This window comes from Trichosurus vulpecula, chromosome 1 (assembly GCF_011100635.1).
Source record: "Trichosurus vulpecula isolate mTriVul1 chromosome 1, mTriVul1.pri, whole genome shotgun sequence".
Taxonomy (NCBI): Eukaryota; Metazoa; Chordata; class Mammalia; order Diprotodontia; family Phalangeridae; genus Trichosurus; species Trichosurus vulpecula.
The window spans coordinates 7,779,646-7,807,451 of NC_050573.1; the positions used below are offsets into that span (position 1 = coordinate 7,779,646).

The window sequence follows — 27,806 nt, forward strand, 5'->3', positions numbered from 1 at the left end:
ACATGACCCACAATGACTGGCTGACTGAGGACACTGGCCCCAGGTGAGGCGCATTGCCTTGGGTCAGAGGTCGTAACCTGGCCTCCCTACTCCAAATCTGGAGCTCTTCCCACTAAAAGCAAAGTTTTAAAAAGTAGGAGAAAATGAGGTTGGAGCTAGAAGCAAAGGCCATGGGGCTGACTCAGCCTGAAGGGCAGGAATTCGCTCATTTCCCCTGGCCTCCACAGGAGATGGGAACAAAGGCCAGGAAGTGACCAGTTCACCCAGACTAGTGCCTTTCTTCTTCTGTTTTATGGGAAAACCTCGCCCACAGAATCACAGAATGGTCCACCCAGAAGGAGCCTCAGGGATGTATTCCAATCTCCCTTCAGAAGTAGGGAAACTGAGGCACAGGGCGGGGTGTGTGTGTGTGCATGTGCCGCAATGTGTCCAAAGTCAGTGAACCAGGCGGTGTCACAGACCAGGGATGAGAAGCTGGGTCCCCTGATGGCCAGTACAGTGGGCAGTGACCCTCTGGGTGGGTGGGGGTGCGGTGCAGGTGACTCCCCCACGGTCAGGGCATGTGGCAGAAGAGAGGCCCTCCTCTTTCCATGTCATCCCACTGCCTATCTCTCCCAGGATCTGCAGGCATGCCTGGTGTTTCTGTTGCTGGGGGTGGTTTGGGATTCTAACTCATCCCTACCAAAAGGCTTAAAGCTGCAAGAATCCTCCGGAATGGTCCAGACCAAGAGACCAGAGAGGGGTCCCTTGCCTTGCCCCTGGGCACACAGCCAGAAGGGAGAACATAGCTGGCTGAATGCATCCTGGGGCCAGAAGGGACCCAGGCCGGCCACATTGGGCCGCTGCTCAGAGGATGCTCTGGGGGGGAGAGGAGAATGGGGGCTCCGATGGCTCCTGACACCAACAAAATCACAAAATCAGCACCAAAGGAACGCTCCGCCCCTGCCTCCCCAGCCTGCCCCCACAGCACAGAAGGTATAATCAGGGCTTTTGTTCTGCAGAGAAGGCACGTGGGCTCCCGGCCCACAATCAAGTAATCACGGCTGGGAGCTGGAGCAGCCCACATCCACACGGGGCTCTGGAGGGTTGGCTGCACTAGCGACCCTGGGAAGCACCTCCTATGGGCGGCATCACCCTCCTTTTGCCTCATTTGCAGTGACCGAGCCAGCCTCCTCTCCCCCTCGGCCAGCAGATGCCTTTGCCCACCGCCCAGCTCTCCCAGCCCTCCCAACTGGCTGGTCCCTCACCTCCTCCCCAGCAGCCTTCACAGCCTGGCACGTGCCATCTCTACTTTCCTCCATCAGAATGGAAGCCCCTTGAGGGCAGGGCTGCCTTTCTTTTGCTTAGCACAGTGCCTGGCACACAGCAAGCACTAAGTGCTTTATCTAGTACCTGTCCATCCTGCCTCGCTCCACATGCCAAAGCGCTTCATGCCCACAGCCCCACTGTGGGGTGGGACAGGCCTGGGCTGACCCCACCAACCTTCTCATTGTCTCCCCACTCCTGGGACCAGATGAGCAAAGCTCTGGGACCCCGACCCTCAGCCCTGCCCGTGTAAAGGAGTCTTCCCCAGGATACCTAGTGCCATATGTGTGCCCACAGATAGCTACTGCCCTCTCTGGAGGGTTCTGCAGGCCAGGGGGCAGTCTGGTGCATGCTGGGTTCCCCTACGGCCCCTTCAACGCCTTGTTAAAGTGTGCCCTGTAAGAGCAGGCAGGTTGTGGCCCAGGCTTGGAGTATAGCCCAAGGAGGGTCAGCCAGGCCAAGAAAGGTTCTGCTTCAGAAACCTGGCCAATGGGTGTGGCCACAGTAGCCCCTGAAACTGCCCACACTGAGGCCCTGGGCCTGGCTGTGGAGGCCATCATCTGGGCCAGAGAGGGGAATGAGCAGCACAGGAAGACAATACGAGGAGATAGCAGCCCCCACACTGGCTTCAAGGACCACAGGCTCCTTGGCCCAGCCCCAGCCCCTTACAAAGATGCTGCCAGTCCTCCCCCAAAGAAGTCCAACAAAGCTTTAATGGCTGTCCCCTCCCCCCCAGGGGCCAGGCTTTAAAAGCCATCCTTGGCATCATACAAAGTAGGCAGCCAGGGCCGCCATCTTGTCCTTGGGCCGCCTGGGGTTGAGTCTCCCTGCAGGGCGCCGGCCCCTGGCCCGCCCTCGGCCCTGCCTCTTTCCCGGTCCACTTCGATGCATGGGGTGGCATGGGGCTGCGTGCTTCAACTCCACCAGCTCCTGGAAGACTGGGTCACAGAAGACACAGCCCGTGTGCTGGGTCTCGTCCCCCGGCAGTGGCGACTTGGCCTTGTTGAAGTCGACGTCCACCAGGGCGGCCTCGCAGGCATCGCAGGTGTCTGCCGAGACGCGCACGCGGTGGGCATTCTCAAAGAAGTGGACCACCACACTGCACTTGTTGCAGGCCATCTTCCACTTGGGGCCCGAGGTGGGGTCCAGCACCAGCACACCGCTCTCACACTCCACGCACTGGCCGATGCCCAGCATGCTGAGCGAGTGCTGGCAGGAGGGGTGTGTGCACTCATTACAGCCCATCCCTGCAGAAGGAGACAAGCAGGAGAGGAGGAGTCCGTGAGAGGAGGAGGCCACAAGCTGGGAGCCTCTTAGCTGGAATGGCTCATCCTGAGTGGGAGGTCATGAGCTGGGAGTGGGAGGCCAAGAGCTGGGAGCAGTTGCCTGAGTGGAGGGCCATGAGGCCCCAGGAGTTTGAGGCTCATTTGTGTGATCCTGGTGAGTCCCTGTGGCCTCTCAACCCTCAGGGATGAGCTGTTCCAGCTAAGAGGCTGAATGGATCAATGCGGGGGGGGGGGGGGGGGGGAGCCCTTGTTTCCAGAGAAAATTCAGGTGAAATGAGGAGCAGAGAGTGTAACCAAGAGCGCAAAGGGCACCTCTACTCTTCTCCTGGACAGGCCCAGCCCAACCCCCTTCAACCAATGAGAGCCCTCAGCCACCTCCCACCCCCGTCCAGCACCCACAGGCCACGACTGGGGTGGGGTTGTCTCCTGAACCTAGGGGAAGCTCACTCCCCCCTGGCTGCCTCCTCATCTCTCTTTTCCTAAGAAAACCTCTTCCTGGTTCGGCTGCTGAGACTGAATGGCCTCCCTGCCTCCGGGCTTGCTGCCTTGAATCCTCCAACATCCAGCTGCCCTCCTGCTCCCCACAAAACTGGGCCTCACCACTGTCACAGCCCCACCAAAGCTGCAGTGGTTCCCTAAGGCCTTCTCCCCTCGCCCAACCTCATCCGATGTGCCTCCCCTTCCCACACTCTTTGTGGCTCGCTTCACCTCCCACCTCCCTACCTTTGTCCAGGTTGTCCTGATGCCTGGAATGCCCTTCCTTCTCCCCTCTGCCTCTCAGAATCTCTCATTTCCTTCAGCATTCGGCTCTAGCCCCCCTCCTCTGGGATGCCTTCCCAGACCACCACCCCCCAAGGGGCTGGGGCCCTCCCTCTGCCCCAAAGCTTCCTAGTATTTATTCTGCATATATCTGGATACGTAGCCATGGTCATGGTCCATTGGACGGTTCTGTTTGTCTTGGTGCCCCCAGAGCCTGGCATAGTGCTCAGAACACGCCTGCTGACTGACTGAGCCTCACTGAACTGGCAAACACCTCTAGGCTGGGGACCAACTCGATCTTGTCAGCCCAGGGAGCTCCCCACTTTGGCCATTCAGTGCGCTCAAGGCTCAGCTTCCAGCCTCCAAGCTAGCTGCCACCAGGGCCTGGCACAGCTGACTGATGAGGAAACAGGGACTCCCAGTGGTGGGTTCGAGAATTTGCCCATGGTTTGTCAGAACCTTAACCTGAACCCAAACTTGGGATCTCAGATCTAGGGTTCTCCCTGCTCTGGCACACACGTTCTAACGAGGGGGTTATGTGCTTTCCGGGCCCCCTCCTCCTTGGCTGAGCAGAGCTCTGCCCTCCTTCCCAGCCTCCCATCACACCCAGAGCTATGAGGGAGACCTCTCTGCACACACCAAGTGCCACATAAACGTTAGCTGTCACCATGATGATGGCGTCACCAACTCCCCAAGGAGAAACATCCCTTTCCCATCTCAGCCCGTCCACATTTGTTTCTGATGCTCACCCTGTCCTCCCCATAGGCCCTCCAAGGCCAAGTCTTCCCTGACCTCTGACATGGCACCTGCTCCTCTACAGAGTTTACTTGGGGAAAGCCAAGCCACCACAGGGTTGAGCACAAATCGTCTGGCCGGGGAAGGCTTCCCAAATGCCTGCCCATCCACCCATGGGGGGCAGCCAATGAGCCCCTCACCTTTCCCCCGCCACATGCTTACCTTTCTTCATGTCCCTGAAGGGCGGGTGGTTGTAGCAGTATGGGCACAGAGGGTAGCTCTTGCCTCGGGACCCTGAGGACCAGAGGACCAGCTCAAAGTCGTCCAGCGGGCACCGCAGCTCCTTGTAGAGTTTGATGGTGCCGTTCTGGGGGAGGGTGTAGGTCTCGTCGCAGTGAGAACAGTGCAGGCGGCTGGGTTTGGCCTAGAAGTAACAGGCACAGAAATCAGGGGCATGAGGGGTCTGGGCCCTGCCCTCCATGATGGGGGCGCACCCCAAGAAGGAATTTCTCTGTCCTTCCTTGCAGTGACAGCCCTGCCTGAGGCTGTCGGGCCCAGTTAGGCCTCCTGCCTGACCAGGCAACCTGAGGCCAGCCTCTTTTGTAACAGGGGGCTCCGAGGCACTTCCCCGCCCTCCAGCTCCATACCTTCCATCTGTCTTCCCTGCTGGTTGGGAGTAGGGCTGGCAAACCCTCTGACCTCCTTGGAGATCATTTTCACAAGGCCCCACTGGGCAGAGGCAAATGGCAGCCGGGCCAAGCTTCGCCTCCCTATCCACTCGGGTCTCAGGTGCCCTCTGGCCCAGGGGGGCTGGGCCTGAGGACTCTTACCTGGATATACTTCATAAAACGATGGCACTTCCCACATCGGGAGAGGGGTTTGCCAGTGGCAGCAAGAGGTGAGAAAGACACTTCCATCAATTCATCCATGCCTAAAGGATGAGAGGGCCGGGAATGATCATCCAACCTTCCCTGCTCTCATACCCCTGACAGCACCCTGCATGGGAGGAGACCACTGAATGTGGACAGAATGGATGCTGGCCCTCAGACAGAGAGGCGGGGCTGCCAATGAGCAGCAAGCAAGTGGGACTGGACGCTGGACGAGGCTGGTATAAACAAGTGTGTGGAACATGAGAACCCAGGGACCAGGGGAACCAGCTATGAGAGCCAGGACGGAGCGTAGCTGAAGAGGCAGGATGCAGGGAAGGCCATGTCAATGACCGGTTCCGTCTGCCCAGAGCCCTGCCTCCCAGCATTTCCTGACCCTACTGGACCAGCCAGGCTACTGGGTGATGCACCTGCTTTTCATTCAGTAAACACATATGAAGCACCTACAGTATGCACTTCCTCAGCTGGGGCTCTAGGCACCAAGATGAATGAGACCTGCGCCCGCCCTCAGGGAGCTCATCATCCGGAGGCCGGCACAGCAAGCCCCAGGACACACTAAGATATGAGCAGTGCTTGAGAGAGAGGCGGTGGAGGAGGCCTCAGAGCCAGCCACAGCCTGGCAGTCAGAAGGCCTGAGAGTCCAAGCTCCAGCACCACCTCCGAGCAACTTCACCTCATGTGTGAAATGGGCCCCTAAAACCCGACACCGCCCCCCACACACCTCACAGGAATGTTGGGAGGAAAGGACATCCCATAACTGAAACGTGAGGATGGGATAAGGACGACTCATGGGAGGGAAGGGAGACTCCCTGCGGAACCAGGCCCACAAGCTGGCCATCGCACCAACAGGAATGGCTGAGAAGGGGAGAAGACTTGCAAGCTACTGACTGCCCAAAATGTTCCACATTGCCAGTGGGAGAAGAGCAAAGGTCTCATTGCATGCTCAGCAGCCTGGCTGAGACGTGTGCCCACGGGCCCGCACACTGGAGGAGCTGCCACGGGAGCCCACTCATCTGGAGAGAGAAGTCACTGACCTGTCCGTACCCTCTGACCCACATGCAGCTCCCCCCATGTTCACCAAACTGCCCAAAACAGCACTTTCTGAAGTGGCAAAGAGCATCCCTCAGGGAACAGCCAACCACGCCGCAAGTGCCCGGAAGTAACCAAATGATGCTGGCTGCTTCTGGAGACCAGTCACAGTAATCCTTCTGTTAGTTCTGCTAACCCAAAATATCACGTCATGAGAAACGACAACGGCGAGCACTTAGTAAAACGTAGAAAGACGCGTGAACTTGCGTAAACTGAAGCCAGCAGAGAGGGCAGTGCAGGGGACAGAAGAACTGATGGCTGGGGGTCCCCCGTGACCGAGCCTGTCTCTATCTGCTGCCATTTTTTCTTTGGCGAGTGGGGCTCTCTGCACAAAGATGGCTGCTCAGACAAGGCCGCTCAGGAAGCTGGGTGGCTTCGCCTTTTGGGGGGGTTACCAGGGATTAGGGGAAGGGGCATATCTGCAAATAATGGCCAGAAAAAGAAAAGGCATCAATACAACTAAGGGAAAACCTTTCTAAATGGTAGCAGCAATCAGTGGGAGATGAGGGCACCAGGCATTCCTGGCTCAGGAGAAGGTTCAAGCCAAGGGAAGGCATGGACAGGAGGGGCCGAGCGGAGGAGCAGTGCTCAAAGACAAGGGAGGCTGGGCCTGGCACTCCATCAGTCCAGCTGAGAGCCAGGAGGGTGATGGGGCGGGGCGGGATTGGGGGCCAGACAGGTGGGATCTGAGAGATACTGAGATCACAGGTTCTGAGAACCAGAGGGACCTGCCAAGGGTCTCCCAGACTGTGAGGGGCAGAAGCAGGACCCTGGAGGTCTGCTCTCAGGGCCTTTCCAGGAGTCCACCCACCTGCTTGGTGCCCAAGTAGAAGCAGGGACAGGAGAAAAGGAAACAGATGAATGTCATCTCCTGGGAGCAGCGACCCCCACTCCTAAGACGGTGTCTAGCACACAGTAGGTACTTAATAAAATGCTTGCTGATTAATGATCCAAAGGCAAGCTGCCCCACTAAGCTGCTTTCATAGAAGGAGGCTGTGGGCCCTACATGCTTCCCCTACAGGCATTTTGCAAAGTTTCTCTTCTCCTCCTGCCAAAGTCTGAGTTCACACTTGTCACTTGAGGAAAGCAGACACTGAGCTCTCCTGACAGGAGGCAAGTCTGAGCACAGAGCGGCTGGTGCCGAGGACTCACTGGGCGGCTGATGATCTGAGCCAGGAGACCCCCTGCCCCTCTCAAAATAAACCCTTCTCTTGGGATCTTCTGGAGCTTACACTCTCCTGAATTTCCTTCACTTTCTAAGGCGAGATCCCCGAGGTCCACATGGCCGGACACCAGGCTGGGTGAGCGGAAATAGGTGTAGGCATGGAACAGTGAAGACACGTCACACCTGGGCCCTAGCTGTCTCTGAGGAGCTTAGGAGGGTCTCATAAACTTTTCGGCCTTGTCTCCTCTCTCAAAGGAAGGCATCAGACAGGATGCTCCCTGTGGTTCTCCAGGCTGCCCTCCTAACTCTCCACACAGCAGCCTCTGCACACTAGAAGCTCACTTCCTCGCTGGATTCCCCACCTGGGAAGGAGCCTCTGCCCCTTCCCTTGCCAGCTGGGCCAGCCCGGTCTCTGTCCCCACCTGGGCCAGTCCAGCCTCCATCCCCATCCAGGCTGACTCACCTCATTAAATACAGGCTCCCTGAGGGCACAGGCTGTCTTTCTTCCTGCCTGTGTACATATGCCTAGTGCCTGGCACATAGTAAATGCTTAATACACGCTGTAAATGTGCCCGACTTCCCTCTACTGCCAATATTCAATGTTTCATATGTTTAACGCAGATTTGTGTCCTTCTCTTCTGAAGTCTGTCTGCTTTCTGAATGTGGCCTGCAGTCACCCTGAGCCACAGAGCGAGACAAACTCAACAGTGGGCCATTGCGTTGGCCTCCTGACAGCCTGAGGCCCCCCAACCAGGAAGAGGCTCGAGGGGGAAGGGACCATGGCCTGCTTCTCTGGGGCTCCCTCAGGACTGGACACAAGGCCTTCAGGAGGCAGGAGCGGCCACGGAAAGAGGTCCCACATTATGGGCCCTGTGCAAGCCATGGATTTCTCTGGGGCTCGATTCTTTCAAAGGGGCACAGTAATGCCAGGACCCCCAGGACTGACAGCTGGCATGCTCCTGGGCTATGACCTGGACTAGTGAGGGAACATGCATGCTGATGAGACCCCTGCTCCACCTTGGTCTCGGAGCACCACTCTCCTGGGGGAAGGAGTCAATTCTGTTGTAACCAGTGCCAGGAGAGGGAAGGCCTGGGGCCAAGAGCCCCCACGGGCTGTGTGCCCCTCTCTGGGCTCTAGGGAGCGGTCTCTGAGGCTGTCCCTGTCCCTAACCTCAGGGCACTTTCTCCTGGCTGACATAGCAGAAGAGTGATGGGGTGTGGACAGGGCTGGGAGCCCCGGTTTTCCACCAAGCTCTGACACTGACCGAGGATGGGCCAGTCCCTTCCCCAGCCAGCTGCCTAGTTTCATCAGCTCTAAAATGGGAAGGGGCCTGCTTGGGAGATCTCAAAGCACTGGAGACAAGTGAGGAGGTCGCCTCATTGACCTGTGCCCAGCGGGGCAGGGGTGGGGCCTCACCTGCGATAGAGTCCACAAAGTAGTGAAACTTCCTCTTGAAGATGTTCAGGGTGTGCTCCAACACCTGGTGGTAGTCGGCCTTGCCCAGGGCGATCAGGCTGAGCTGCTTCTCCACGGCGCTTCGGATTGTCGGCAGCACCAGCTCAGCATCTGTCCAAGAACCAGAGGAGAGGGAGGGTGGGCAATCAGTGGGGACCTGGCCCAGGGCCCCCTCCGCTGACCCAGGTGCCCCAGAGGGCACCAGCAAAAGGCCCCCAGGGTGCTGTGGAGGAGGCGGGCCTCAGGTGACCCAAGACAAGTATCCCACCCTCTGACCCAGGGCCCGGGCCTTTGGAAGGAACCTTGTGTGGCCACACCTTGGGCAGCTCTGAGGCCTGCAGCATCGCTGAGGGGGGCTGGAAAGGACCTCAAAGGTCACCCATCCCTCCACAAGTGCCTCCACAAGCGGTCACCCAGGCCGTGCCTCAAGTCCTCCACTGAGGGGGCAGTGACAACCCCTGTGGAAATCCTTTCCTCTTTGTAGGCAGGGCCAACTAATGTTTCCTCCTATTTGCTAATGTTTCCTCCTATCAAACCTACACAGGCCTCTTTATCCCCAGCACCAGCTGCTCCTGGTTCTGTCCTCTGAGCCCAAGCAGAGCTGCCCTAACCAATCCTGGACCCCATGACAACCCTTCAAACACAGGAGACATCTCAGGTCTCTCCTCAGCCTTCTCAGTCCAGGATGAACTGAGAGGAAACCAGGCCCTCCAGGGAAAGGCCCCCCAGGCATGTTCTTAGAGGCCCTGAAGTCACCGTCACCATCTGCTCCTACCTGGACAACGGACACTCACTCCTCTCTGGGCCTCCATGACCCACCTCCGTCCTGGTGCCCCTCCTGCCCCTCCGACCCATCCTTCCCCGTCTCCTCTGCTGGGGTCCTCCTCCAGATCACATCCCAAACTGTGAGTAGTCCCCAAGGCTCCATCCTAGGCCGGCTTCCCTTCTCTCTCTCCCTCAGTAACCTGGTCAGGGCCCGTGGCATTAACTGCCCTTGTCAGGCAGGGAGATGCCTGACCCCAGGCTCCCAGGCTTCAGTTCCACATCATCACCACCCTTGGACATTTCAAACTGGACGTCTCAGAGACGCCTTTAACTCAATCAGTGCGTTCTCTTTCCCTCCACGTTCCCCTCTTCCTGTCCCAGGCCCTACCGTCCTCCCAGGATTCTAACCTTGGCAAGGTGCTGGCCACCTCCCTCTCCCTGTCCCTCTCCCTACATGGCCCAGCTCTGGCCAAATCGATTCATTTTGACCTTCACAAGCTCTCGATCCCAAAGCTGCCGCCTCCGTCCAGGCCCCGGCACCTCTTGACTATGTTCTCCCCGCTCACGTCTATCCCACACACTGCTGCTGACGCCAAAAGAAGCTTCCTTCAGTGAGGACCTGTCCACATGAGCTCCCTACGTAACCAGCAACCAAGGCTCCCTACAGCCTCTACAATCAAGACCTACGGCACCTGGCCTCAACTACCCTTTCCAGCCCCATTAAACACTCCTCCTCCCTACATCCTGTGATCTGGCCATCCCCCATCTCCATCTGTGTCCCACCTGCCTGAAACATGCCCCTCTGTGCCCCTACCTTGCCGCCTCTCTTGGTTAAGAGGCAGTCCAGATGCCAAGCTCCACCGGGAGCCCTTCCCGATCTGCTGTGCCCGGCCTGGTGCCCTGTCCCCAGATGCTGAGCTCCACTGGGAGCCCTTCCCAATCTGCAGCGCCCGGCCTGGTGCCCTGCCCCCAGAGGCCAAGCTCCACTGGGAGCCCTTCCTGATCTGCCGTGCCTGGCCCAGTGCCCTGTTCCCAGAAGCTGTGTATTTGCACTTAAATCTCTTTCTGTGTGTGCCTCAATAGACACTGGCTTTGTTCTGTGTCCCCAGCCCAGGTTTGGCAACAACGAATGAGTGAGCAACCTTCTCCATTAGTTACCCACTTCCCCACCGTCAGCCATCTCATTCCCCTCAAGGTGGCAAGTCAAGACAGGTCAACCTGCATTGATTCAGTGCCTACTGTGTGCCAGGTGCCATGCTAAGGCAGGGGAGACAGAGAAGGGAGAAAACAGCCCCACCTAATAGGGGAGACAGCGTACAAATGCCTGGAGAACAAGCCCCAGAGAATGGAGGGGAATGGAAAGGCTTCCTGCACAAGGCAGGGTTTGGGCGGAGACCTGAAGGAAGCTGAGAAAGCCCAGAGTAGGATGAGGGAGAGAGGGCAGGCATTATTCCAGCACCAGAGCTAATGGACAGTCTTGGAGGAGAAACAAGCAGGAGGCCTGAGCTGGGTGCATTTAAAGTGCACAGAGGGAATATGGCCTTAAGAGACAGGAGAGGTGGGGGGGTGACAGGCAGCTAGGAGAGCTTCCAGGGAGGCATAGTCAGGCCTCACACGTGGACACTATATGTCACACACGTGGGCACATGTTGCCTCCTCCTGCAGAGCGGCACACCCTGGGAACCCTCAGCAGCGATGTTCTGCACCAGAGAGAGGCTAACCAAAGGCCTGCTCTCGGGGCCTTCCCAGCTCTGACAGTCTAGGTCCCCACAACTGTCGGAGCGCTCACACACAACCTGCAGCGTTTCCAGGCCATCCCCAGGCCAGAAAGGCCATGTTCTACATTCTAAGACTTCTCTGAGGTTGGAGGCTCAGATCTCTACAGTCCAAGGACAGGCCACATTCAAAGGTCTGCTCCAACCACCATGCTGTGTTCTAGCATCTACTCAACCTCTTAAAACGTGTTCAGTGCACTCAGGGCCCTCCCTGCTCCGATGCTCTGCTCCCACCTATCTTGTAGTAGCCGTGGACCAAGACGATGCCCAGGTTGGTCGGTCTCAGCCGGCGCCCGCTCTCTACAGTGACGTAATTCCGCTGGCAGATGTTGTTGATATGCACGGGGATGCTGGCATCTGTGCCTAGGACACACAGGGAGACGGGGCCTCAGTGTGTCTCCTCCAACACCTCCCCATGCCCTCTCCTAGAAGAGGGCACCAAGGCGCAGCCACAGAGGTCACAGCTGGCTCACTCCGGCCACAGCACTTACCCTCTCTGGGGTTTAGTTTTATCCACTAGAGCATAGAGATAACAATGACTGTCCCAGGGTCTTGGGTTGTCGGGAGGAGATGGTTTGGCGGCAGCGGGAACTCTCTCTATAGGCCCCTGGGCAACAGGTCCCAACCCCAGCCCTGGTCACCCCAGGCTGGGCACTGCCTGCGAGGCTGCAGCGGCTTCCAGACAAACGAGTGGCCTGGTACTACGGCTGCTGCCCGCTAGTGTCCTCCTCTGATCCCACCCTGCCTCACACACAGATCACAGACAACTCTGTATCTGGGGCCCCGGGGACCAGGATGGGCACACACTGGATCTCTCCCACTCCCCACCAGGGCTGACTTGAGAAAGGGAGCCTACAGAAGGCTTCTTCAGCAGTTTTGCAGTGATGAGTGGGGCAGGGGCAGTGCCAGGTGCACACAGGAGAGACAGGACAAGGTCTGCCAAGGTGCTGGATATGCCAAGGGAGGGAGGGTGGAAGGCTGGGTGACTGGGATGGGGTACAGTAACAGGAAAGTCAGGAGGAGGGGAAGGGCTTCTGGGCCAGCTAGTGTGAGAGTGTGACGGGCAGGGATGCCCTGCCAATGAGAGGGGATGTAGCCAGGGGGGTGGCTGCCCCTCTGGCAGCTCAGGGACAAACACGTACTCCTGGATGTGGGTGGGGACGGAGTCAGCTCCACGAGCAGACTAGCCTCTGGTTCCTCATTTGTCAATTGTCCCTGCCAGCACAGTAGGTACTTGGTAAACGCATGCTGAATGACCAACCAAAGGGTCAGGACAGCACTTTGATTGGCAGGAAGCCCCACCCTCTGAATGGGTTCTTCTCCTTCATCTGTAGGACCTTTACCTAGGACAAAGACCCCCTCTCTTTGCCCCTGACCCTTTCATGGGAAAGGGCTCAGCCTGGAGAGCAGGTGGCATGGGGAGCCCTCCTCTGCCTGCCCGGGCCTGGAGCTCCCTGCGTGAAGGGAAGTTACCTACCAATCCCATGCTTCTCCATCAGTGTGATGAGCTCAGCCTCGGTCAGGTAGTCGGGAGGACTCGTCTGCTTCTCCACCATCTTCACTTCACTGAGGGCAAAGGTGTCCCCCTTCTGGCAGGTAGGGAGGCTCTCCTCAGGAGGGATGCTCTGCCAAGGCATGATCTCAGTGAAGCCTGGAGAAGGAAGCAGGTCCCCATGTTATCACAGCCCCCAGATCAGCCCTGTCCGAAGACAAGATGGCCTGGCCTGCCTCGGGGAGGAAGGAGTTCCCTGTGACTGGAGGGTCCTAGAAGGGGGTGGATGACTGTACGTTGGGAATACTGCTGAGGGGGGTGGGCCTGCTCCAATGGCTTTGGAAAAGTCCCCACCAAGACTCTATAACCTTAGACTTGTCTAAGGTGGAGGAGAGGACACAGGAGCCTGAGAAACGAGTACCTGACACCTGGCCAGGCTGCTGCTGTCTGTCCATTAGACCGTGAGCTCCTTGCGGTGAGGGCCAGTGATCAGGACAGTGCCTGGCACATAGTAGGCACCTGGTAAATGTTTGTTAACCACCTGATCCTTCTCACAAAGCCCATCTGAGGAGCCCTCCCCATCAGGCATGGGTTGGTGCCATCTCCCCCCACCTCCCCAGACGGCTCAGAGAGCCATCCCGGGGGCCCCAGACAGAGGCTCAGGTGACCCCGCAGGGACCTGTCACCCTTGTCTGACTCCCTGCATTCCCACCCCCACCCTCCTCTTGCCAACAGGGCCTGGTCCCTAGGCCTTCCCCAAGGAGAGACTGACATGTTGCTGATGGGGGAAGGCCATTCAGACCCCTTGCAACGAGCCTTTCCATCCTGAAGCTCCCTCCCCTCCTGATGCCTCACTGGAGTACGGAGGAGACCCTGGGCTCTCAGAGGCTCTGCTGCTAAGCAGGGATGCTCCAGGGTGAAGCTGAGAGCTGGGAGGCAGCCAAGGGCTGGCCAGAGCCCAGCAGCAGTGTGAGCACTGACCCAGGCAGGCAGTTGCACCCCCACCCCTCGCCCAACCCACCAAAGGGCCGAGGCGGGAGGGGAAGGGCTGGTGAGGCAATCCCCGCTCACCTGGGGAGATAAGCGTCTTCCCTGAGCAGGTAAAACGCTCTGGCCCAATCTGGAAAGAGATGGTGTTCTGGAGGTATTTGCAGTCATAGCTGACGGTGGCGATGAAGTGTCTGGTGATATATTCATAGAGTCTCCAGGCATCACCCCCTGAAATGAGCCACATGCCAGGTTACGAACTCAGTGCCAGGCAAGGCGTGGGCCACGCCACTCGCCTGTTCAATAAACCCCAATGGCTCCCAAGGAACCTGGATGAAAGCCCGCTCAGCCACATCACTCCTCAGACACCCATGCCTGCGCCAGCCAAAGTGTCCTCTTGCTACTACCCAGAATCGACTCTGTCTCTTGTGGCCCCAGCTGCTCCTCAGGCCTGGGAGGATCTCTGTGCAAACCCTGGCTACTTGTGAACCTGACATCAATGAAGATGGGCCTTTAACAACGCAGCACGCAGCTTCTTCCAGGGCAAGGTGAACTGAGGCTCAGACAAGGGCAGTACCTTTCCCAAACTACCAAGCTAGTGAGTCACAAGTCACTATCATGTCCGATCCCACAGCCAATGCTTGCTCCTAGACCCCACCTTGGACAATCCTCACAGAATGTGTGGTTTCTAGAGCCATCTCAGACGTCACATGATGGCCCTCATCATTTCTGCCTCCTGACCCCCGGCATCCCCTGTTCCCCAACACCCTTCACATTGCCCTCTGCTGGCTCCCATGGCCTTCAGACAGTGGGACCGCTGGTAGCGACAGCATGGAGGGTCTGAGTCTGCCCCCCCAGGGGCACCAAACAAAACCCTTTCCTGCTCACCACCAGAAAGGGGATGAAGTGGCCTGGGGGGACATCTCAGGCCCCTCTCCCATCTCTAAGAGCTCCTGGAAGCAGTGCACAGGAAACTGAGGGGGTCCACACCTACCTAACTCTGCCTCTGTGGCTGACCTCATGGGAGTGATTGGGGGGTGGTCTCCTGCGTCATGGCCCTTCCGTGGCCGATTGATGCCACTTGCTAACAGTTGCTTCACCTGGAGGAGAGGAGAGGAAGGCACAGGGCTGGGAGGGAGGCACACTAAATTCCCACAGGCAAAAGGAGTCATGAAAACAGCTCTCACAGACATTCATCCATGCTCAGGCCTTGTCCTGGATACAGTTAACGTAAGGAGTTTACAGGCCTGTAAGAGATGGCTGGCAGACGTGTAAGGACCAAGCAGGAGAGAGCATGCTGGTACACAGAAGCAGCCCAGAGAGCTCTGCTGGGGAGGCCTGAGAAAGGAAGAATCACTGTACGCTGGGGGAGGGACTGGAGGGGCCAAAGGAGGCTTCCTGAAAGAGGCAGCCTTTTCACTGGGACCTGAAGGATGGGAAGGATGTGAGCCTGGGACATGGGAGTGAGTGAATGCACAGAGGGGGACAGTGGGGGGACACAGGCAGGGGAGGCAGGTCTAATGAGGCTGGGGCACAGAGAAGGGGAGGAAGATGAGATGAAGTCTGAAAAGTGGGCTGGTGCCCAAGTGTGGAAGGCCTTGAATTCCAGGCTGAGGAGATGGGACTTTATGGAAGAGAGGGCAGGGAACCAACGAAGATTTCTGAGCAGGGGGATGGCAAAAGGAAGATTCTCAAGCAGTTGATTCGGGGAGGATGGGGGTGGGCCAGGTGGAGATGGGGCTGGAGACTGGGTGGGTCCAGGCAGAGAAGGCAAGGCTCGGGCTGCTTGTGTGATTCACCCTCATTCTTCTTTATACAATGGATGCTCTGACCACACTGGACTCAGGCCTTCTCACTTCCAAGCCTTTGCTCACTGTCCCCGGCATTCGCTGTGAACCCACAGGCCCCCCTCAGAAGCCTTTCCTGGGCTCTCCCCTCCTCCTGTGGCCTGAGAGTGACCACTTCAGTACTAACATGCCACAGATACCAAGACCCTGGAGGGCAGGGGCTGGTTTTCATCCTGTCTTGGTGTGCCCAATGCTTAGCCCAGAGCGCTGGCACAGCAGGTATTTACCATGTTTTTGTGGCACTGAGTTCATTCTCTTTAAAGCCCCAAAACAAGTCATGCTCTCTAAGTGGGCCTGTCATCGGTCTGGCCCACTTGACCAAGCACAATACCTTCATGGTCACAGCAGGGACTGGCAGTGGAGCCTGACAGTCACCCAATGCCCCGCAGAGCTGCCCACAAATCAGGACAATAGCCAGAGCTTGGCAGCCTGGCCCCCATCTGTGGCTGTTCCGTGGCATTCTGTCTGAGAAGGTAGCATCAGCTGGTCTGGGCCACTTGTTGCAGGGGTGACGGGTCTGTCTGCATGAGGCTTCCATTTCAAGTGTTTGCACCCTGTATCCACCCTGCCCAGGCCAACATCCTGCCTGTCAAATCTCCAGGTCGGAGAAGGGGTCTGGACAGCTGGATGGATTAGCAGCTGGGTGGCATTACTTAAAGTGACCCATCCATCACCCGCCACCCCTCCTAGGGTACTAACCACTTTCCAGCCAGCCCCAGGCACCAAGCAATCTGCCCCAGACCATGTCCAGAGTTTCTCTCTCTCTCTCTCTCTCTCTCAGCTTCATTTGGGCTTTAAGCCATGCTTAAAGTCTTGCCAGACTCAGGGTGGGGAGGCGGAGGCAGGTCTAGACTCCTGAAGCACAAGAAACTCGGCCCCAGAAGCGATCTGGGGGTAGCTCCCACTCACCGTCTGGGCCCAGTAAGGGTGGTTGGCTTGCTGCTTCAGAGACCCCTTCAGATCAAAGTTTTCCGGATAATGGGTAGTCTCCGTCCGAGGGTAACTGATGTAGCCCTGGGTATAAAGTCTCTCTGCTATCTGCATTGCGTGCTGGGGCCCCATTCCTACAAATAAAGGGATCATACAGTCATCAATTTTGAGCTGGAAGGGCCCTTAGAAGCCACCACTCCAACCCCCTCATTAACAGAGAAGAAAACTGTGGTACAGAGGAGGAAGGACCTTGTCCGGGGTCAGTGTATGAAGGAGGATCTGAACCTAGGTGTCCCCCCACCAAATCCAGCACTGTACTCAGCACACCACCCTGACCCACAAGGAGCCACCAGCCAGAGAGGTGACTGATGCCCAAAGACATCTCCCTGCGAGGCTGGCCTTCCTGGGCTGCCCTCCCACTGAAGCAGTGGGCCAGGACTCCCAGGGGCACAGAGGGAAAATTCGCACCCAGGGCCTCTGGCTCAGAGTCTGGGCTGCCACAGCCACAGCCACATCCACAGCTTTCTCCCTGACAACTTCAGGGCTCCCCAGATTGGAAGTCTGTCTGGCTGCTTCTCAGCCGATCAATGAGGGTTCAGATGCCATCACACCCTTGGTGAGTTCCATGCTGGCAGCTGGGATTTCCCTGGGGCCTTGGGAGGAATCCCTGAGCTGGGTCCTAAGGACCAGCCGGACCGGAGCCCGAGCTTCTCTGTGCCTCTCTGTGCTATTATCATGAACAACAAAGATGACAGTGCCCGTTTATGTGGCACTCTGGGGTGTGCAGAGAGCTTTCTCCAACTCGTCTCACCCTCACAACAGCCCTGGCAGGCAGACGCTGCCATCGTCTGTGTTTTATAGATGAGGAAACCGAAGCTGAGAAAAGTTCAGAGAGTGGCCCCGGGTCACCCAGCCAACCAAGTGCCTGAGGATGGATTTGCATTCGGGTCTTGTGGCCCAGGCTGCACACTAGCCAAGACATTGCCCTGGTGCCTCCTTCCTGAAGTGAGGCGTTCACGCAGGACCTCTGTGGAGGGCTCCCACCATGGAGGAAAAGCTCCTCACAGGACAACACGCCCTCTGGCTCGCTCCCAAGAGACACCACACTTGTACGACCCGGTGACCTGGCTAGGCCCGCAAGCGCCTCCTGACTTCCTCACCTACCCAGAGAAGAGCTGGCCACTCGGAGCATCTCCACGGTGTTCAGGGCCAGGGGTCTCTGCTTGGCCTTCTCCTTCCGGCTTGTCCCTTCCACCTGGAAGAGAGGACAAAGTCCATGCCCATCCAGAAGGCTGTGAGGGGAGCCTGGCCCTGCCCGCTCGCCTCAGGGGTCCTTCATGTAGCCTGAGCCCCAGTCCACCAGCCTTCAGGGCTAGGTCATCTACACAAGGGTCCTCTGAAGGTCCCCTTTAGTGGGGCCCAGCAGCACGAGAACTGAGCTCTGCCCCAGCACTCTGGCTGGGTGACTCTGGGAAAGTCACTGCCTTTCAGGGCCTTAGTGACTCAGAGGCACAGGCCTGCACCGAGAGATGGAGCTGCCTCATATCGTTCAAATTACACGTTGGGCCCCCTGGAGGTGAGCTGACAGCCCCACCCCCTCACCTTTCTGTAACGGTAATTTAAATCTGAAGATCTTTCCCACCCATTAATAGGCTATGTGACCTGCTTACATCACAGGAAGCCTAAGTCATAGGTGATGGAAGGAGCTTGCTGAGAGGAAAAGGAAAGTATGTCACAGGAAATGCCGAGAGTAGTTAGAACTGAGGGAAGGAGCAAACGTGTGCTGGCTGTGCTGTGAGTGATTGTTGGTGGGAGGGCCCCAGTGGGGGTGGGGGGAAGGTTATGAGATGGTGAGGCTCCCTGCTATGATGTTGTGTTTCAGGTTCATTGTTGTTATTATAAAGGGAACTTACTGGTTCTGGAATTTGCTTGCTGTTGTGATGGATTGGGTTTATTGGTTTTGGGACCTGGTTCTCTCGTGTCTGAATAAATGGTTTACTTCTTCTGCCTTCTATATGGAGAGTATTTTGTGATACAGAACGGCATATTTACAATTATTGTCTATGTTGTGACTACTGCCTTGCCAACACACCTTCCAGCAGACCAGCCCACCCACTGGCCGGTCTGGCAGCAGGCCATGGCCCTCCGCTTTCTCCTCTGTAAAATGAGGTCTCTGGAGGAAGCATCTTCCCACTCTAAATTTCTATAACCCTACAAATGTATGATCCTCATCTGCTGGCACCCCAATGGGCAGCAGAAAGACATTGGGGGTATGTGAACAGGGGAGTCTACTGTCTGTTAATGGGGACTTGCCAATGACAAATGGCAGAGAAGCCACCCCCAGGACACGTGTGGTCAGCCTCACTGCCACTGGGGAAGCCACCAGCACTGTATGTAGCTCCCCTTTGGACAAGATTCATGGAGGACACAAAGGCTGACTGGGACTGGGACCTGCAACAGTCAGAGGTGTGTCCCTGGGGCTCAGATGCCACAGAAGGAAGGAAACATGATTCTAACGACTGGCAGCAGCAGGGACAGACAATCCAATTTGACACTTCTGAAGGGAGCAGGGATGAGCCAAGGATGCAGTACTGAAAAAGCAGCCTCAGAGTGGGTGACAGTGAGAGTGTGTGTGAAAGCATGTGTGTGTGAGAGTGTGTGCATGTATGAGAGCATGTGTGAGAATGTGCGACAGCATGTGTGTGAGTGTGTGGGAGAATGTGTGTGTGTGTGCAAGAGGTGTGTGAAAATGTGTGAGAGCATATATGCACATATGTGAGAGGGTGTGTGTGCATGTGTGTGCAAGGTCATTGTGTGAGGATGAGTGTGAGCATATGTGCATGTACATGCATATGTGAGAGCATGAGTGAGCAAATGTGCAAGAGCATGTGTGCATGTGTGAGAAAATGTGTGAGAGCATCTGCTCTGTGAGTGTGTCTGCTCACCAGTGATCACCCATTAGCCTACGTGACCTCTCTCTGGAGACTAAAACTCCAGGGTATCCAGATGTTTGGGAAACAGCTATTGAGTCCCTACTCTGTACAAGGCATGCTGCTGGCTGGCTTTGCTTGGGGAGGCCGGCAAGAGCCAGACCCTGTGACCAGATGACCATGTGGATGGACGGGAGGTAGCACAGATGCTGGCGTGCACGTGGGGATGGAAGTGTGTGCATGCAAGTCCAATGGCCTGTGTGTGAGCACCTGGGGATGAGGAGGCCTGTCCTGGCCACTTCCTAGGTCTGTGCTCCCTGTTGTGAGCCTTAGCCCCCAAAGGATCTTCACTTCCTTGCAGACATCTCTCTCTCCCTGGCATGTGCTTGCCACTTCCCCTTTTTCTCCGTATCGCCAGCACTTGGTGCTGCCCACACAGAGCAGCCTCTAAGTGCATGTGGGACCAGGACTGGGGCTAAGCTGGCAGCATGCTCTGTGGACCGAGACCCTCCCGAGGCAATGGCCCACCCGACACACCCATGTCCCCACCTTGGCTTCCTTCTCCATCCTGGTAATGTTCAGGAACATCTGGGCGATCTCCCGGTCAAACACTCTCACGCGGTCCCAGTCCAAAAGGACCGAACTGTCCTTGTCAGGGTTAATCTGCAGCAAAGAGGGGACACAAGAGTCACGGTGGAAATGCTTGTCCCTGAAGAGTTAACAAGATGCCTCTCCCCTGCTTCTCTGCAGAGAGGGGGGCCGTGAGTACACAGTACTGTGTATGCTGTCAGGAGCAGGCGAGGTCTGCATGAGCTCCGCCAAGCTGCTTCTTTTCTTGCTCAGTCTTTGGTCTAAGGGGTAGCTCACCCAAGAGAGAAAGGAAGGAGATGCAGAAATGAAGGGGATAAAAAAAACAAAAGATCACAACCCAAAAAAGCAACAGAGAAAACATGAGAAAACCACTTCAAAGGTGCCTGAGCCTTTGCCCATGCAGGCGGCCTGGCCAACACATGGCCAGCCCTTGCATTCATCCCGATGCAACACGGCTGCTGGGCCACAACTCTGGCCTCAGCACCAGCACCCATGTTACTGCACTTGGAAATTTCTAAAGCTTCCCTCCAGTGATCCAGTAAGAGGGCTTGGCTGGTTGGCCCCACATCAGGCTAGTCACTGGCCTTTCTGGGCCTCGGTCACTTCTTAGCATCTAGCACTTTCTGGAGATGTGATTTCACCGACACGGCCACTCCCTCCCACGGAGCACCAGCGGCCCTCCATGCTTCCTTGTCCTGGGCCATCCTAGTCCATACCCTTTCAGAAACCCTGCAGAGGGTCTCCCTGTTGGGCTGGCCCAGGTCATTGACGTGGGGGAGCTGAGTCCGTGTCAGCTATCACTCACAGCATGACTGGACCCTCACACATGGGAGGCCATCGTTGACGCTGCTTCTCATACACAAAGGATGGCTGGGGATAACTGAGATCCTTTATGGTCACCAGTCTCTCCATGGCCCGTCCATTTTAATTCTAGCCACCATGGAAAACCACTGGTTTTAAAAGATGGGTTTGTGTCAGGGAGCTCCTGTGGACTGGTGAAAGCCAGGTACACTTTCCCAAATGCACTCCATCTCCTATTCCTGTCTGCTGAGCCCGGCCAGGAAAGCCATCCTGCCAGGCTACCTCCACAGAGCGCCCATTCGGCTGCGGGTCACAGCCTGTTGCTCCAGTCAATCTGTCCTCTGGGGATGGCTCGGCTGAAGTCTGTTGAGTGGCTATGCAGTCACTGAGGGGCCTCATGGTACATGGGGCCTGTGGCAACCAGCACTAGGATAATGATAACAGTAATAATAACTAGCATTTCTATCACACCTACTGTGTGCCTGGCACTGTGCTAAGTGCTTTCAATTTTCAGCTCATTCAGTCCTCACGGCTCCTCTGGGAGGCAGATGCTGTTACTCTCCCCATTCTGCAGGTCAGGAAACTGAGGCAGGCAGCGGTTAAGTGGCTGAGGCTGGTCCGGTGCTCTCTCCGCTGTGCCACCTAAAAGCTCAATGAAAAAGTTGTAATAAATAACCTCTAAGGTTGCTTCCAGTTCTAAATCCTTTTCTTGTTTGTTTTATTCAGCTGTTTCAGTCCTGACCAATCCCACTGGGGGTTTTCTTGGCTGAGACGCTGGAGGGGTTGGCCATGTCCTTCTCTGGCTCATTTTACAGACGAGGAAACTGAGGCACACAAGGTGCCATGACTTGCCCAGGGTCACATGGCTGGTCAGTGCCCGAGGCTGAAGTTGAGCTGAATGTTCCAGACTCCAGACCCGGCACTCTGTGCGCTGTGGCGCCTCAAAGCTGCTCGTGTTCTCAATCCTATGATCCAACTAAGCCCACTCTCCAGATGAAGAAAACCGTCTGCCTTGTGCAGTTGTCTACGTACACGGCGGTCTCCTCCACTAGAAGGTTAACAACTTGAGGAAGGAATGGTTTTGTATCCCCAGTGGCTAGTGAAGGCCCTGGCACAGGATAAGAGCTGATCCATTGGAAACAGAGCCCAGAGAAGGGAGTCAGAGGTCCTGGGTTCAAGTCTCATCAGACCACTTGATATGTGGTTCAGGGATACCATTTAGCCTTCATGCACTTGTCTGGTCACATTTAACTTGCTGACCCCTCTGAGGATGAGAGCTGTCCTGATGCCCTGTCCTCTTCACATGGGGATTCAGATGGCTGCCCTAGGGGATGAGTCGACTGGAGAATCATGGATCTGTGCCAGGCAGGGATGAGGGGCTTGCCCACCTGCACAACAGCCTGAACAATGCCCAGTTCAAAGGCAGTGCTTTTTTTTTCCCTAGGTCTTCCCTTCAGCCATCAGGGCATGGATTTGGGAGCCACCACAGCTCATGAAGATGTCTCTGGATGCAGCATGGAGTGGGGGGAAGAACACCCTGCTGGAAGTCCAAGGACCCACCACTTGCCATCCATGCACTGCCAGTAGGCATGGTCCCCTGGCCCCTGAGGAGGCTGGACCAGATTACCTGAGGCCCAAGCTCTCACTCAAGGTCCTCTGACAGAGCCCCACTGCCCATTGGGAAGGGGCTTGACCTCGACATTCTGAGCCGACTGTCTGTCTGGGGACACATGAAGGTGCCCAGAGCCCCTGTCACTCTGAGGACCCCTGCGGAATCTGAATGCCAGGTCTGTCGCCTGCACCTCGACGACTTTCCAATCTAATTCCAGATGAGTTTCTTGTGGGCTTGGTTCTCAGCGTCAGCTGAACCTCCTCCCATTCTCCTCCTGGGTGGTGCTCCCCCTGCCAATTCCCTTTCCCAAAGAGATTTCCAAAAGGGAGTTTCATTTTCATTTCGTCCAGATGCTCCCAGCTCTCTCCTCATTCCCACTCAGGATTTCTCCTGCTGTTTCCATTCCTCAGTTTAATTCCTCCAGGGTATTACTCCTTTCATCACATCATGTGGAATTTGCTTTCTTTATGAAGTTATTGTGGCTTCAATGTCCCCTTCCTGAGGTCATGCAGAATGATTTCGCAGTTAACTCTTCACCATATCATGTGAGGAGACAGTTGGTTCAGTATTTCTAGTGATGTTTCATTTCCCTGTGAGAATTCCTGGGCATTCTTCTTTGAAAGGGATCCTGAGGGGGCCAGGTCAGCTCCCTCTGCCCTCTTCCAAGGTCCAGGCTGCACATGGGAGAGCCATGTGAGCTAACATGGAAGCGTGTCTGGCATGACTTCATGTGTGTGATTGGTATCATATGACTTGCCTTCTCGGTGGGCAGAGGAGGGGCTGGAGGGAAGGAGAGAATTTGGAAGTCAAAATTTTCTTTTCTTTTTTTTTTGTTGTTAATTATTTTTTTAGTTTACAACACTCAGTTCCACAAGTTTTTGAGCTCCAAATCTTCTGCCCCTCTCCCCCAAGACGGCATGTAATCTGATATAGGTTCCACATATACCTTCACATTAAATTTAAGGAAGTCAAAATTTTAAAAAATGAATGCTAAAAACAAATGAATGAATGAATAAATAAATAAGGAAAAAAGAGCCCTGTGAGGCTCGAGGGGCAGAATGAGCACCCTTCAGGGATCCCTTCATTGGTAAAGTGCTAGGCCAGATACCCCAAGATCCCCTCCAAGTCTTGGGCTCTCAAGTTCTACCAGACTGGCCAGCTGGGTGAGTAAAGCCAAAGGCAGCAGGGGACGGCTTAAGAGTGCTAGGTGTGACACCAACAGACCTAATTAACAGTTAGTTCCTACCATCCTGAGTCCCTTTCCCTACATAGTCAGGCTAAAGGGCTAAATATCCTGCCAGCTCCAGCCTCCCTGCGTCCCCTCCCCAACAGCTAACCTCATACTAAGCAAAATAGAAAACCAAATTCACTCGGTCCTCATGTCCAGACTCTTGGATACAAATCCTGGCCAAGTCACCAAACCTCTTTAAATCTCAATTTCCTCACCTGGGAAACAGGCGACTGGCCCCTGCCCCAGCTGCTGGGAGGAGAGCAATGGGTGAAGAGTGAGAGACTGCAGCCACAGGAGCTTCCATGCCCTGGTTCCGGAGGGAGGGTCAGGCCTCAGGGCAGCAGCCTTGAGCACACCCACAGCGAAGGTGTCTGTGGGGCTAGGAGTACCAAGGGACAGAAGACAGTTGCTTGTCCTTCATTTTGAAGAGGACCAATGACATCAAGGGCGGCGTCCTAACTCACACACTGGATTTCAGTGAGGCAGGGCCGCACAAAGTCACCAGCCTTGCTCTCTTGGTCGCAGTCATCACAGAGTCAAGATGACTTGCTCGAGATGCAGCCAATGACCTTGGCATCTTTGATGTCTGACCAAGCTCCAAGCGCTACACAGCACCGATGGCAGCCGCCTTCATGGCCATTAGAACAAGGAAAGTCTTCACGTGTCTGGGGTAGACACCCCCTAACTCACCGAGGATTTGAGGCCTGTTGATTACCCTCAACCTGGTTCAGCTCGTCTGTTGAGATGATTTTACTGGGGTGGGGCTGCTGTGCATGCTCCAGCTTCCTGGAGCCACAGGCCAGAGTTGGTACGGATGGTACAGAAATGAGCAAAGATACACCAAAGACCCTGAGCTGTGTCTGGGCGCGACCAAGTCAGGTCTAATTATAAAGAATTAGCCCTCAAGAGCTGAATCCCTCAGTCCTATCTCACCAAAGCTGCTGAGGGGCTCAGAATGACCAAGGGCCACAGATGGCCCCCATGTGCTCACACCACCTGGGGCTCAGAACCAGAGGGAGGGAGGAGGAGCAAGGCAGAGGATGATCACAAGAGGTCTTGTCTCTAGCATAGCAGCCCCTGCCCTCCAACCCACTGGTCTCCTGGACAGTATGATCCCCCAAGGGGCCTTCCAAGCTCTGGGGAAAGGACTCCACTGACAGGGAGCTCACTCCCTCTAGGACCAGGCCGCTCTACGTTAAACAACTTGCACTGGGAGGAAGTTTTCATAGATCAGGTTGAAATCTGTCTCCCTACATCTTCTGCCAATTCTTCCCAATCCAGCCCAACTCAGATTAATGCTGATCTTTCTTCTACATGACAAGTCAAACATTCGAAGACTGTAAACATTTACTCTTCTCTTTGGCAGACTCAAAGTTCATTGTTCTTTTATAAGTAACTCTTGCACAGAATGGTTTCAAGTGCCCTACCCACCCTGCTCACCCTCCTATGATTGAGCATCACCTTCCACGTGTGGCCTGCCCTGGGAGAGGGCAGTGGGATGGCCTGGCCTCCTTCTGGATGCGACTTTCCTTCAGACTATCTTCAAGAGCATGAAGGTCTCCCCAGATATTTTCATGCAACTGATTTCTGGAAGCCACAGATAAGACCCCAGCTCAGACTAAGTCCCTGAGTCTGACCAGGGCACATTCCAGGCATGCCGACCCCGAACAGCCCCAGCTAGCATTTAGCAGCAGGCTGCTGAAGATGCTGTCATTGGAGGTCATGAGTTCAACACCCCCACACAGAACCTGGAAAGAGGAACAAGTCCGGGCCCTCATCAAGCAGACCACACAGAAAAGTGGGAAAGGTACAAAGGACAAACCTTGGCCTGGAGCACCCAGTACAGCTCTGGTTTGAACGACTGGATCTTGTCGTGTCTTTCCACACAGAAGCCCAGGGTGGGTGTCTGACACGGCCCAAAGGAGATGAGTGAGCTGTCTAAATTGCCATACTTCCCCTGGAAATATTTGGTTTGAAACCTAAGGGGAGAAAGAGAGAAGCCCCTAGGACCATTGCTTCATTCATCTGGCCATGAGGGCCAGGGCTCAGGCTTCAGCTTGGCCACTTGCAGGCTGTGTGAGCCGAGGGCAGTGAGCGTTAGCACCTTCAAATGATCCCCCAGGGTGTCCACAGATGAGATGCTCTTGCCAACAAGAGGCCATGGCCTCCAGGCCTTAATGGGTGAATGCCCCTTGTTTGGGGAGTGATCCTGGCAGCTGTCCTTAGCATACAGAATATCCCCAGGCTGTGAGCCACACCTGGAGCTCTGCCACCCCAGAGCAGCTCTGAGCCAAGGTCATGGCTGTGAACAGTGAGACACAGAAGAAAGAAGAGGATGGTGGTGGTCTATGGGTCTCCTGCTGGGAGAAGAGTTGGGGAGGATAAAAAGAACCTTAAGTATAATCAACAGTAGCCCACATTTACATCCTGCTAGCCACTTCTCTCAACACTCCTGCGCAGTCGTAAGAGAAGTGTATTCTTACCGCTGTTTATGGGACATCAAGGTTCAGAGGGCTGTACCAGGCCACAAGGCCACTCAAGCTCAGGCCCTCAGACCCTCTCTAAGAGGTAAAGGAGGGATCTGTGGGCTGCAGGCTGAGTAGGGAAAACTTCCTGGCCGGGCTGAGTCTGGAAGGAAATGATGACCATGGGCTGAGGAGGCCTGCCAGGTGTGTTTACAGGCGAAAACTATGGGCTAAAGGTGAAAAAGCATCTGAAATGCATTACCCAAGCCCAGCCTCCATGTCAGATGCCACAACAAAGGGGAGAAATGTCCAAGGTCCCCTTTGGCTCTTAATGCCACAAAGTCCTTTCTAAAAACTAGCTTCCCTATCTGTGGGGGCTCAGGGGAAGGAGTGAATGTCCAGATCAGGCACAGACTGGCTGCCCCGATCACAAGAAACCAAAGGACCCAAGCTGCCCCAGGCCCTCCCCACATGGGTTCGGCCACATGAGGCCAGGAAGCCAGAACGGGCCAGAGGGGGTCTAACTCATCTCCTGATCCCCAGTGACTGCCCACGAACCATCAACCAGGCACCTGGTGAAAGCGCAGCCGATCCGGAGGTCGAGCTCCTGCCGGGCATCCACAGAGAGGGCTTCGTTGTGGTCGGGCTCACCCAGGCGGCCCATGGCGTTGCAGATGTCCGTGTCTGTGATGGAGCTGAAACGTGCTCTGAACACCGTCTTCTCGTTGCCCCGAGGCTTGTTCATGACAGGCAGGACAGCATCGAGGACCTAAGGGACAGAGACAGGCACGGCTGGGCACCCCAAGTCATCAAAGGTGGGAGGGGGCAACTTCCTCAGAAAAGCCAAGGGAGGCGGAGAACGAGAAAGAGGATTTTGGCAGCTCAGAGAGGGGAAGAGGGAAGGGAAGGAATAAGCACTTATCAGGTGCCTACTGTATGCCAGGCACTATGCTATGTGCTTTTGCAAATGCGACCTCATTGGATCCTCACGACCCTTGTGGGTAAGGGCTATTGTGACCCCCCATTTTGCAGTGCAGGAAACTGGGGTAGGCATATGTGAAATGATTCGCCCAAAGTCGCAGAGCTAAGAAGCTTCTGAGGCTGGATTTGAACTCAGGTTTCCCTGACTTCAGGCCCAGTGCTCTGTCCACTGGGTTGCTCACTTCACAGTCCTTAGAAAAGCTCAGAACAGGTCCAGTTATTCTCAGACCCTTTCCTCTGGGCCAAATGCTGAGGCAAATTGTCAAAATAAAGCAGGCAGAACCAGCTGGGCTCCCACAGGAGGGAAACACTTACCATAAAGGCAAACAGCTCTTGTAGGCCTGCAGAGAGGCCATCTTCCTAGTACATAGGCCTGACCCGTCCACTCCCCTGCTCAAAAACCTCCCATGGCTCTCTGGTTCTAGGGTAACACAAACTACTCAGCTTCTCATCCCGTGAGACTCCCTGCCCTCGGAATGACCAGCCTGGCCAGGCTTCTTCCCCAAGGCTCCCTTTCACACAGTCCACCTTCCAGACAAGGGGGAGGGGTGGCTCTCCTATCTCAACGGCCCCTTGTATGGGCTGTATCCCAGGCCTGGAACACATTCCTATTTCATCTGTGTCCAATGAAATCCCTCTCTTCCCTTGAGGCCAAGCTCAGGGGCTGCCTCCTCCAGGAAGCCAGAAGTGATTTCTCCTTCCTTACATTTTTTCTAG

General features: G+C 55.9%; 1 protein-coding gene across 1 annotated transcript in view; it reads right to left on the reverse strand.

Moving 5' to 3' along the window:
• Nucleotides 1-1,998: 1,998 nt before the first annotated feature.
• Nucleotides 1,999-27,806, reverse strand: part of TOP3B (DNA topoisomerase III beta) — a 35,052-nt gene continuing 9,244 nt past the window's right edge. The window contains exons 6-18 of the mRNA XM_036741053.1: nucleotides 26,681-26,877; nucleotides 25,466-25,622; nucleotides 19,958-20,071; nucleotides 17,643-17,733; nucleotides 16,458-16,612; nucleotides 14,696-14,801; nucleotides 13,786-13,932; nucleotides 12,700-12,873; nucleotides 11,457-11,585; nucleotides 8,644-8,793; nucleotides 4,916-5,016; nucleotides 4,308-4,509; nucleotides 1,999-2,552 (exon numbers count right to left, since the gene is read on the reverse strand). Coding sequence (XP_036596948.1) covers nucleotides 2,071-2,552; nucleotides 4,308-4,509; nucleotides 4,916-5,016; nucleotides 8,644-8,793; nucleotides 11,457-11,585; nucleotides 12,700-12,873; nucleotides 13,786-13,932; nucleotides 14,696-14,801; nucleotides 16,458-16,612; nucleotides 17,643-17,733; nucleotides 19,958-20,071; nucleotides 25,466-25,622; nucleotides 26,681-26,877 — 2,205 coding nt within the window. The 3' untranslated portion in view covers nucleotides 1,999-2,070. The remainder of the gene's footprint in view (nucleotides 2,553-4,307; nucleotides 4,510-4,915; nucleotides 5,017-8,643; nucleotides 8,794-11,456; nucleotides 11,586-12,699; nucleotides 12,874-13,785; nucleotides 13,933-14,695; nucleotides 14,802-16,457; nucleotides 16,613-17,642; nucleotides 17,734-19,957; nucleotides 20,072-25,465; nucleotides 25,623-26,680; nucleotides 26,878-27,806) is intronic.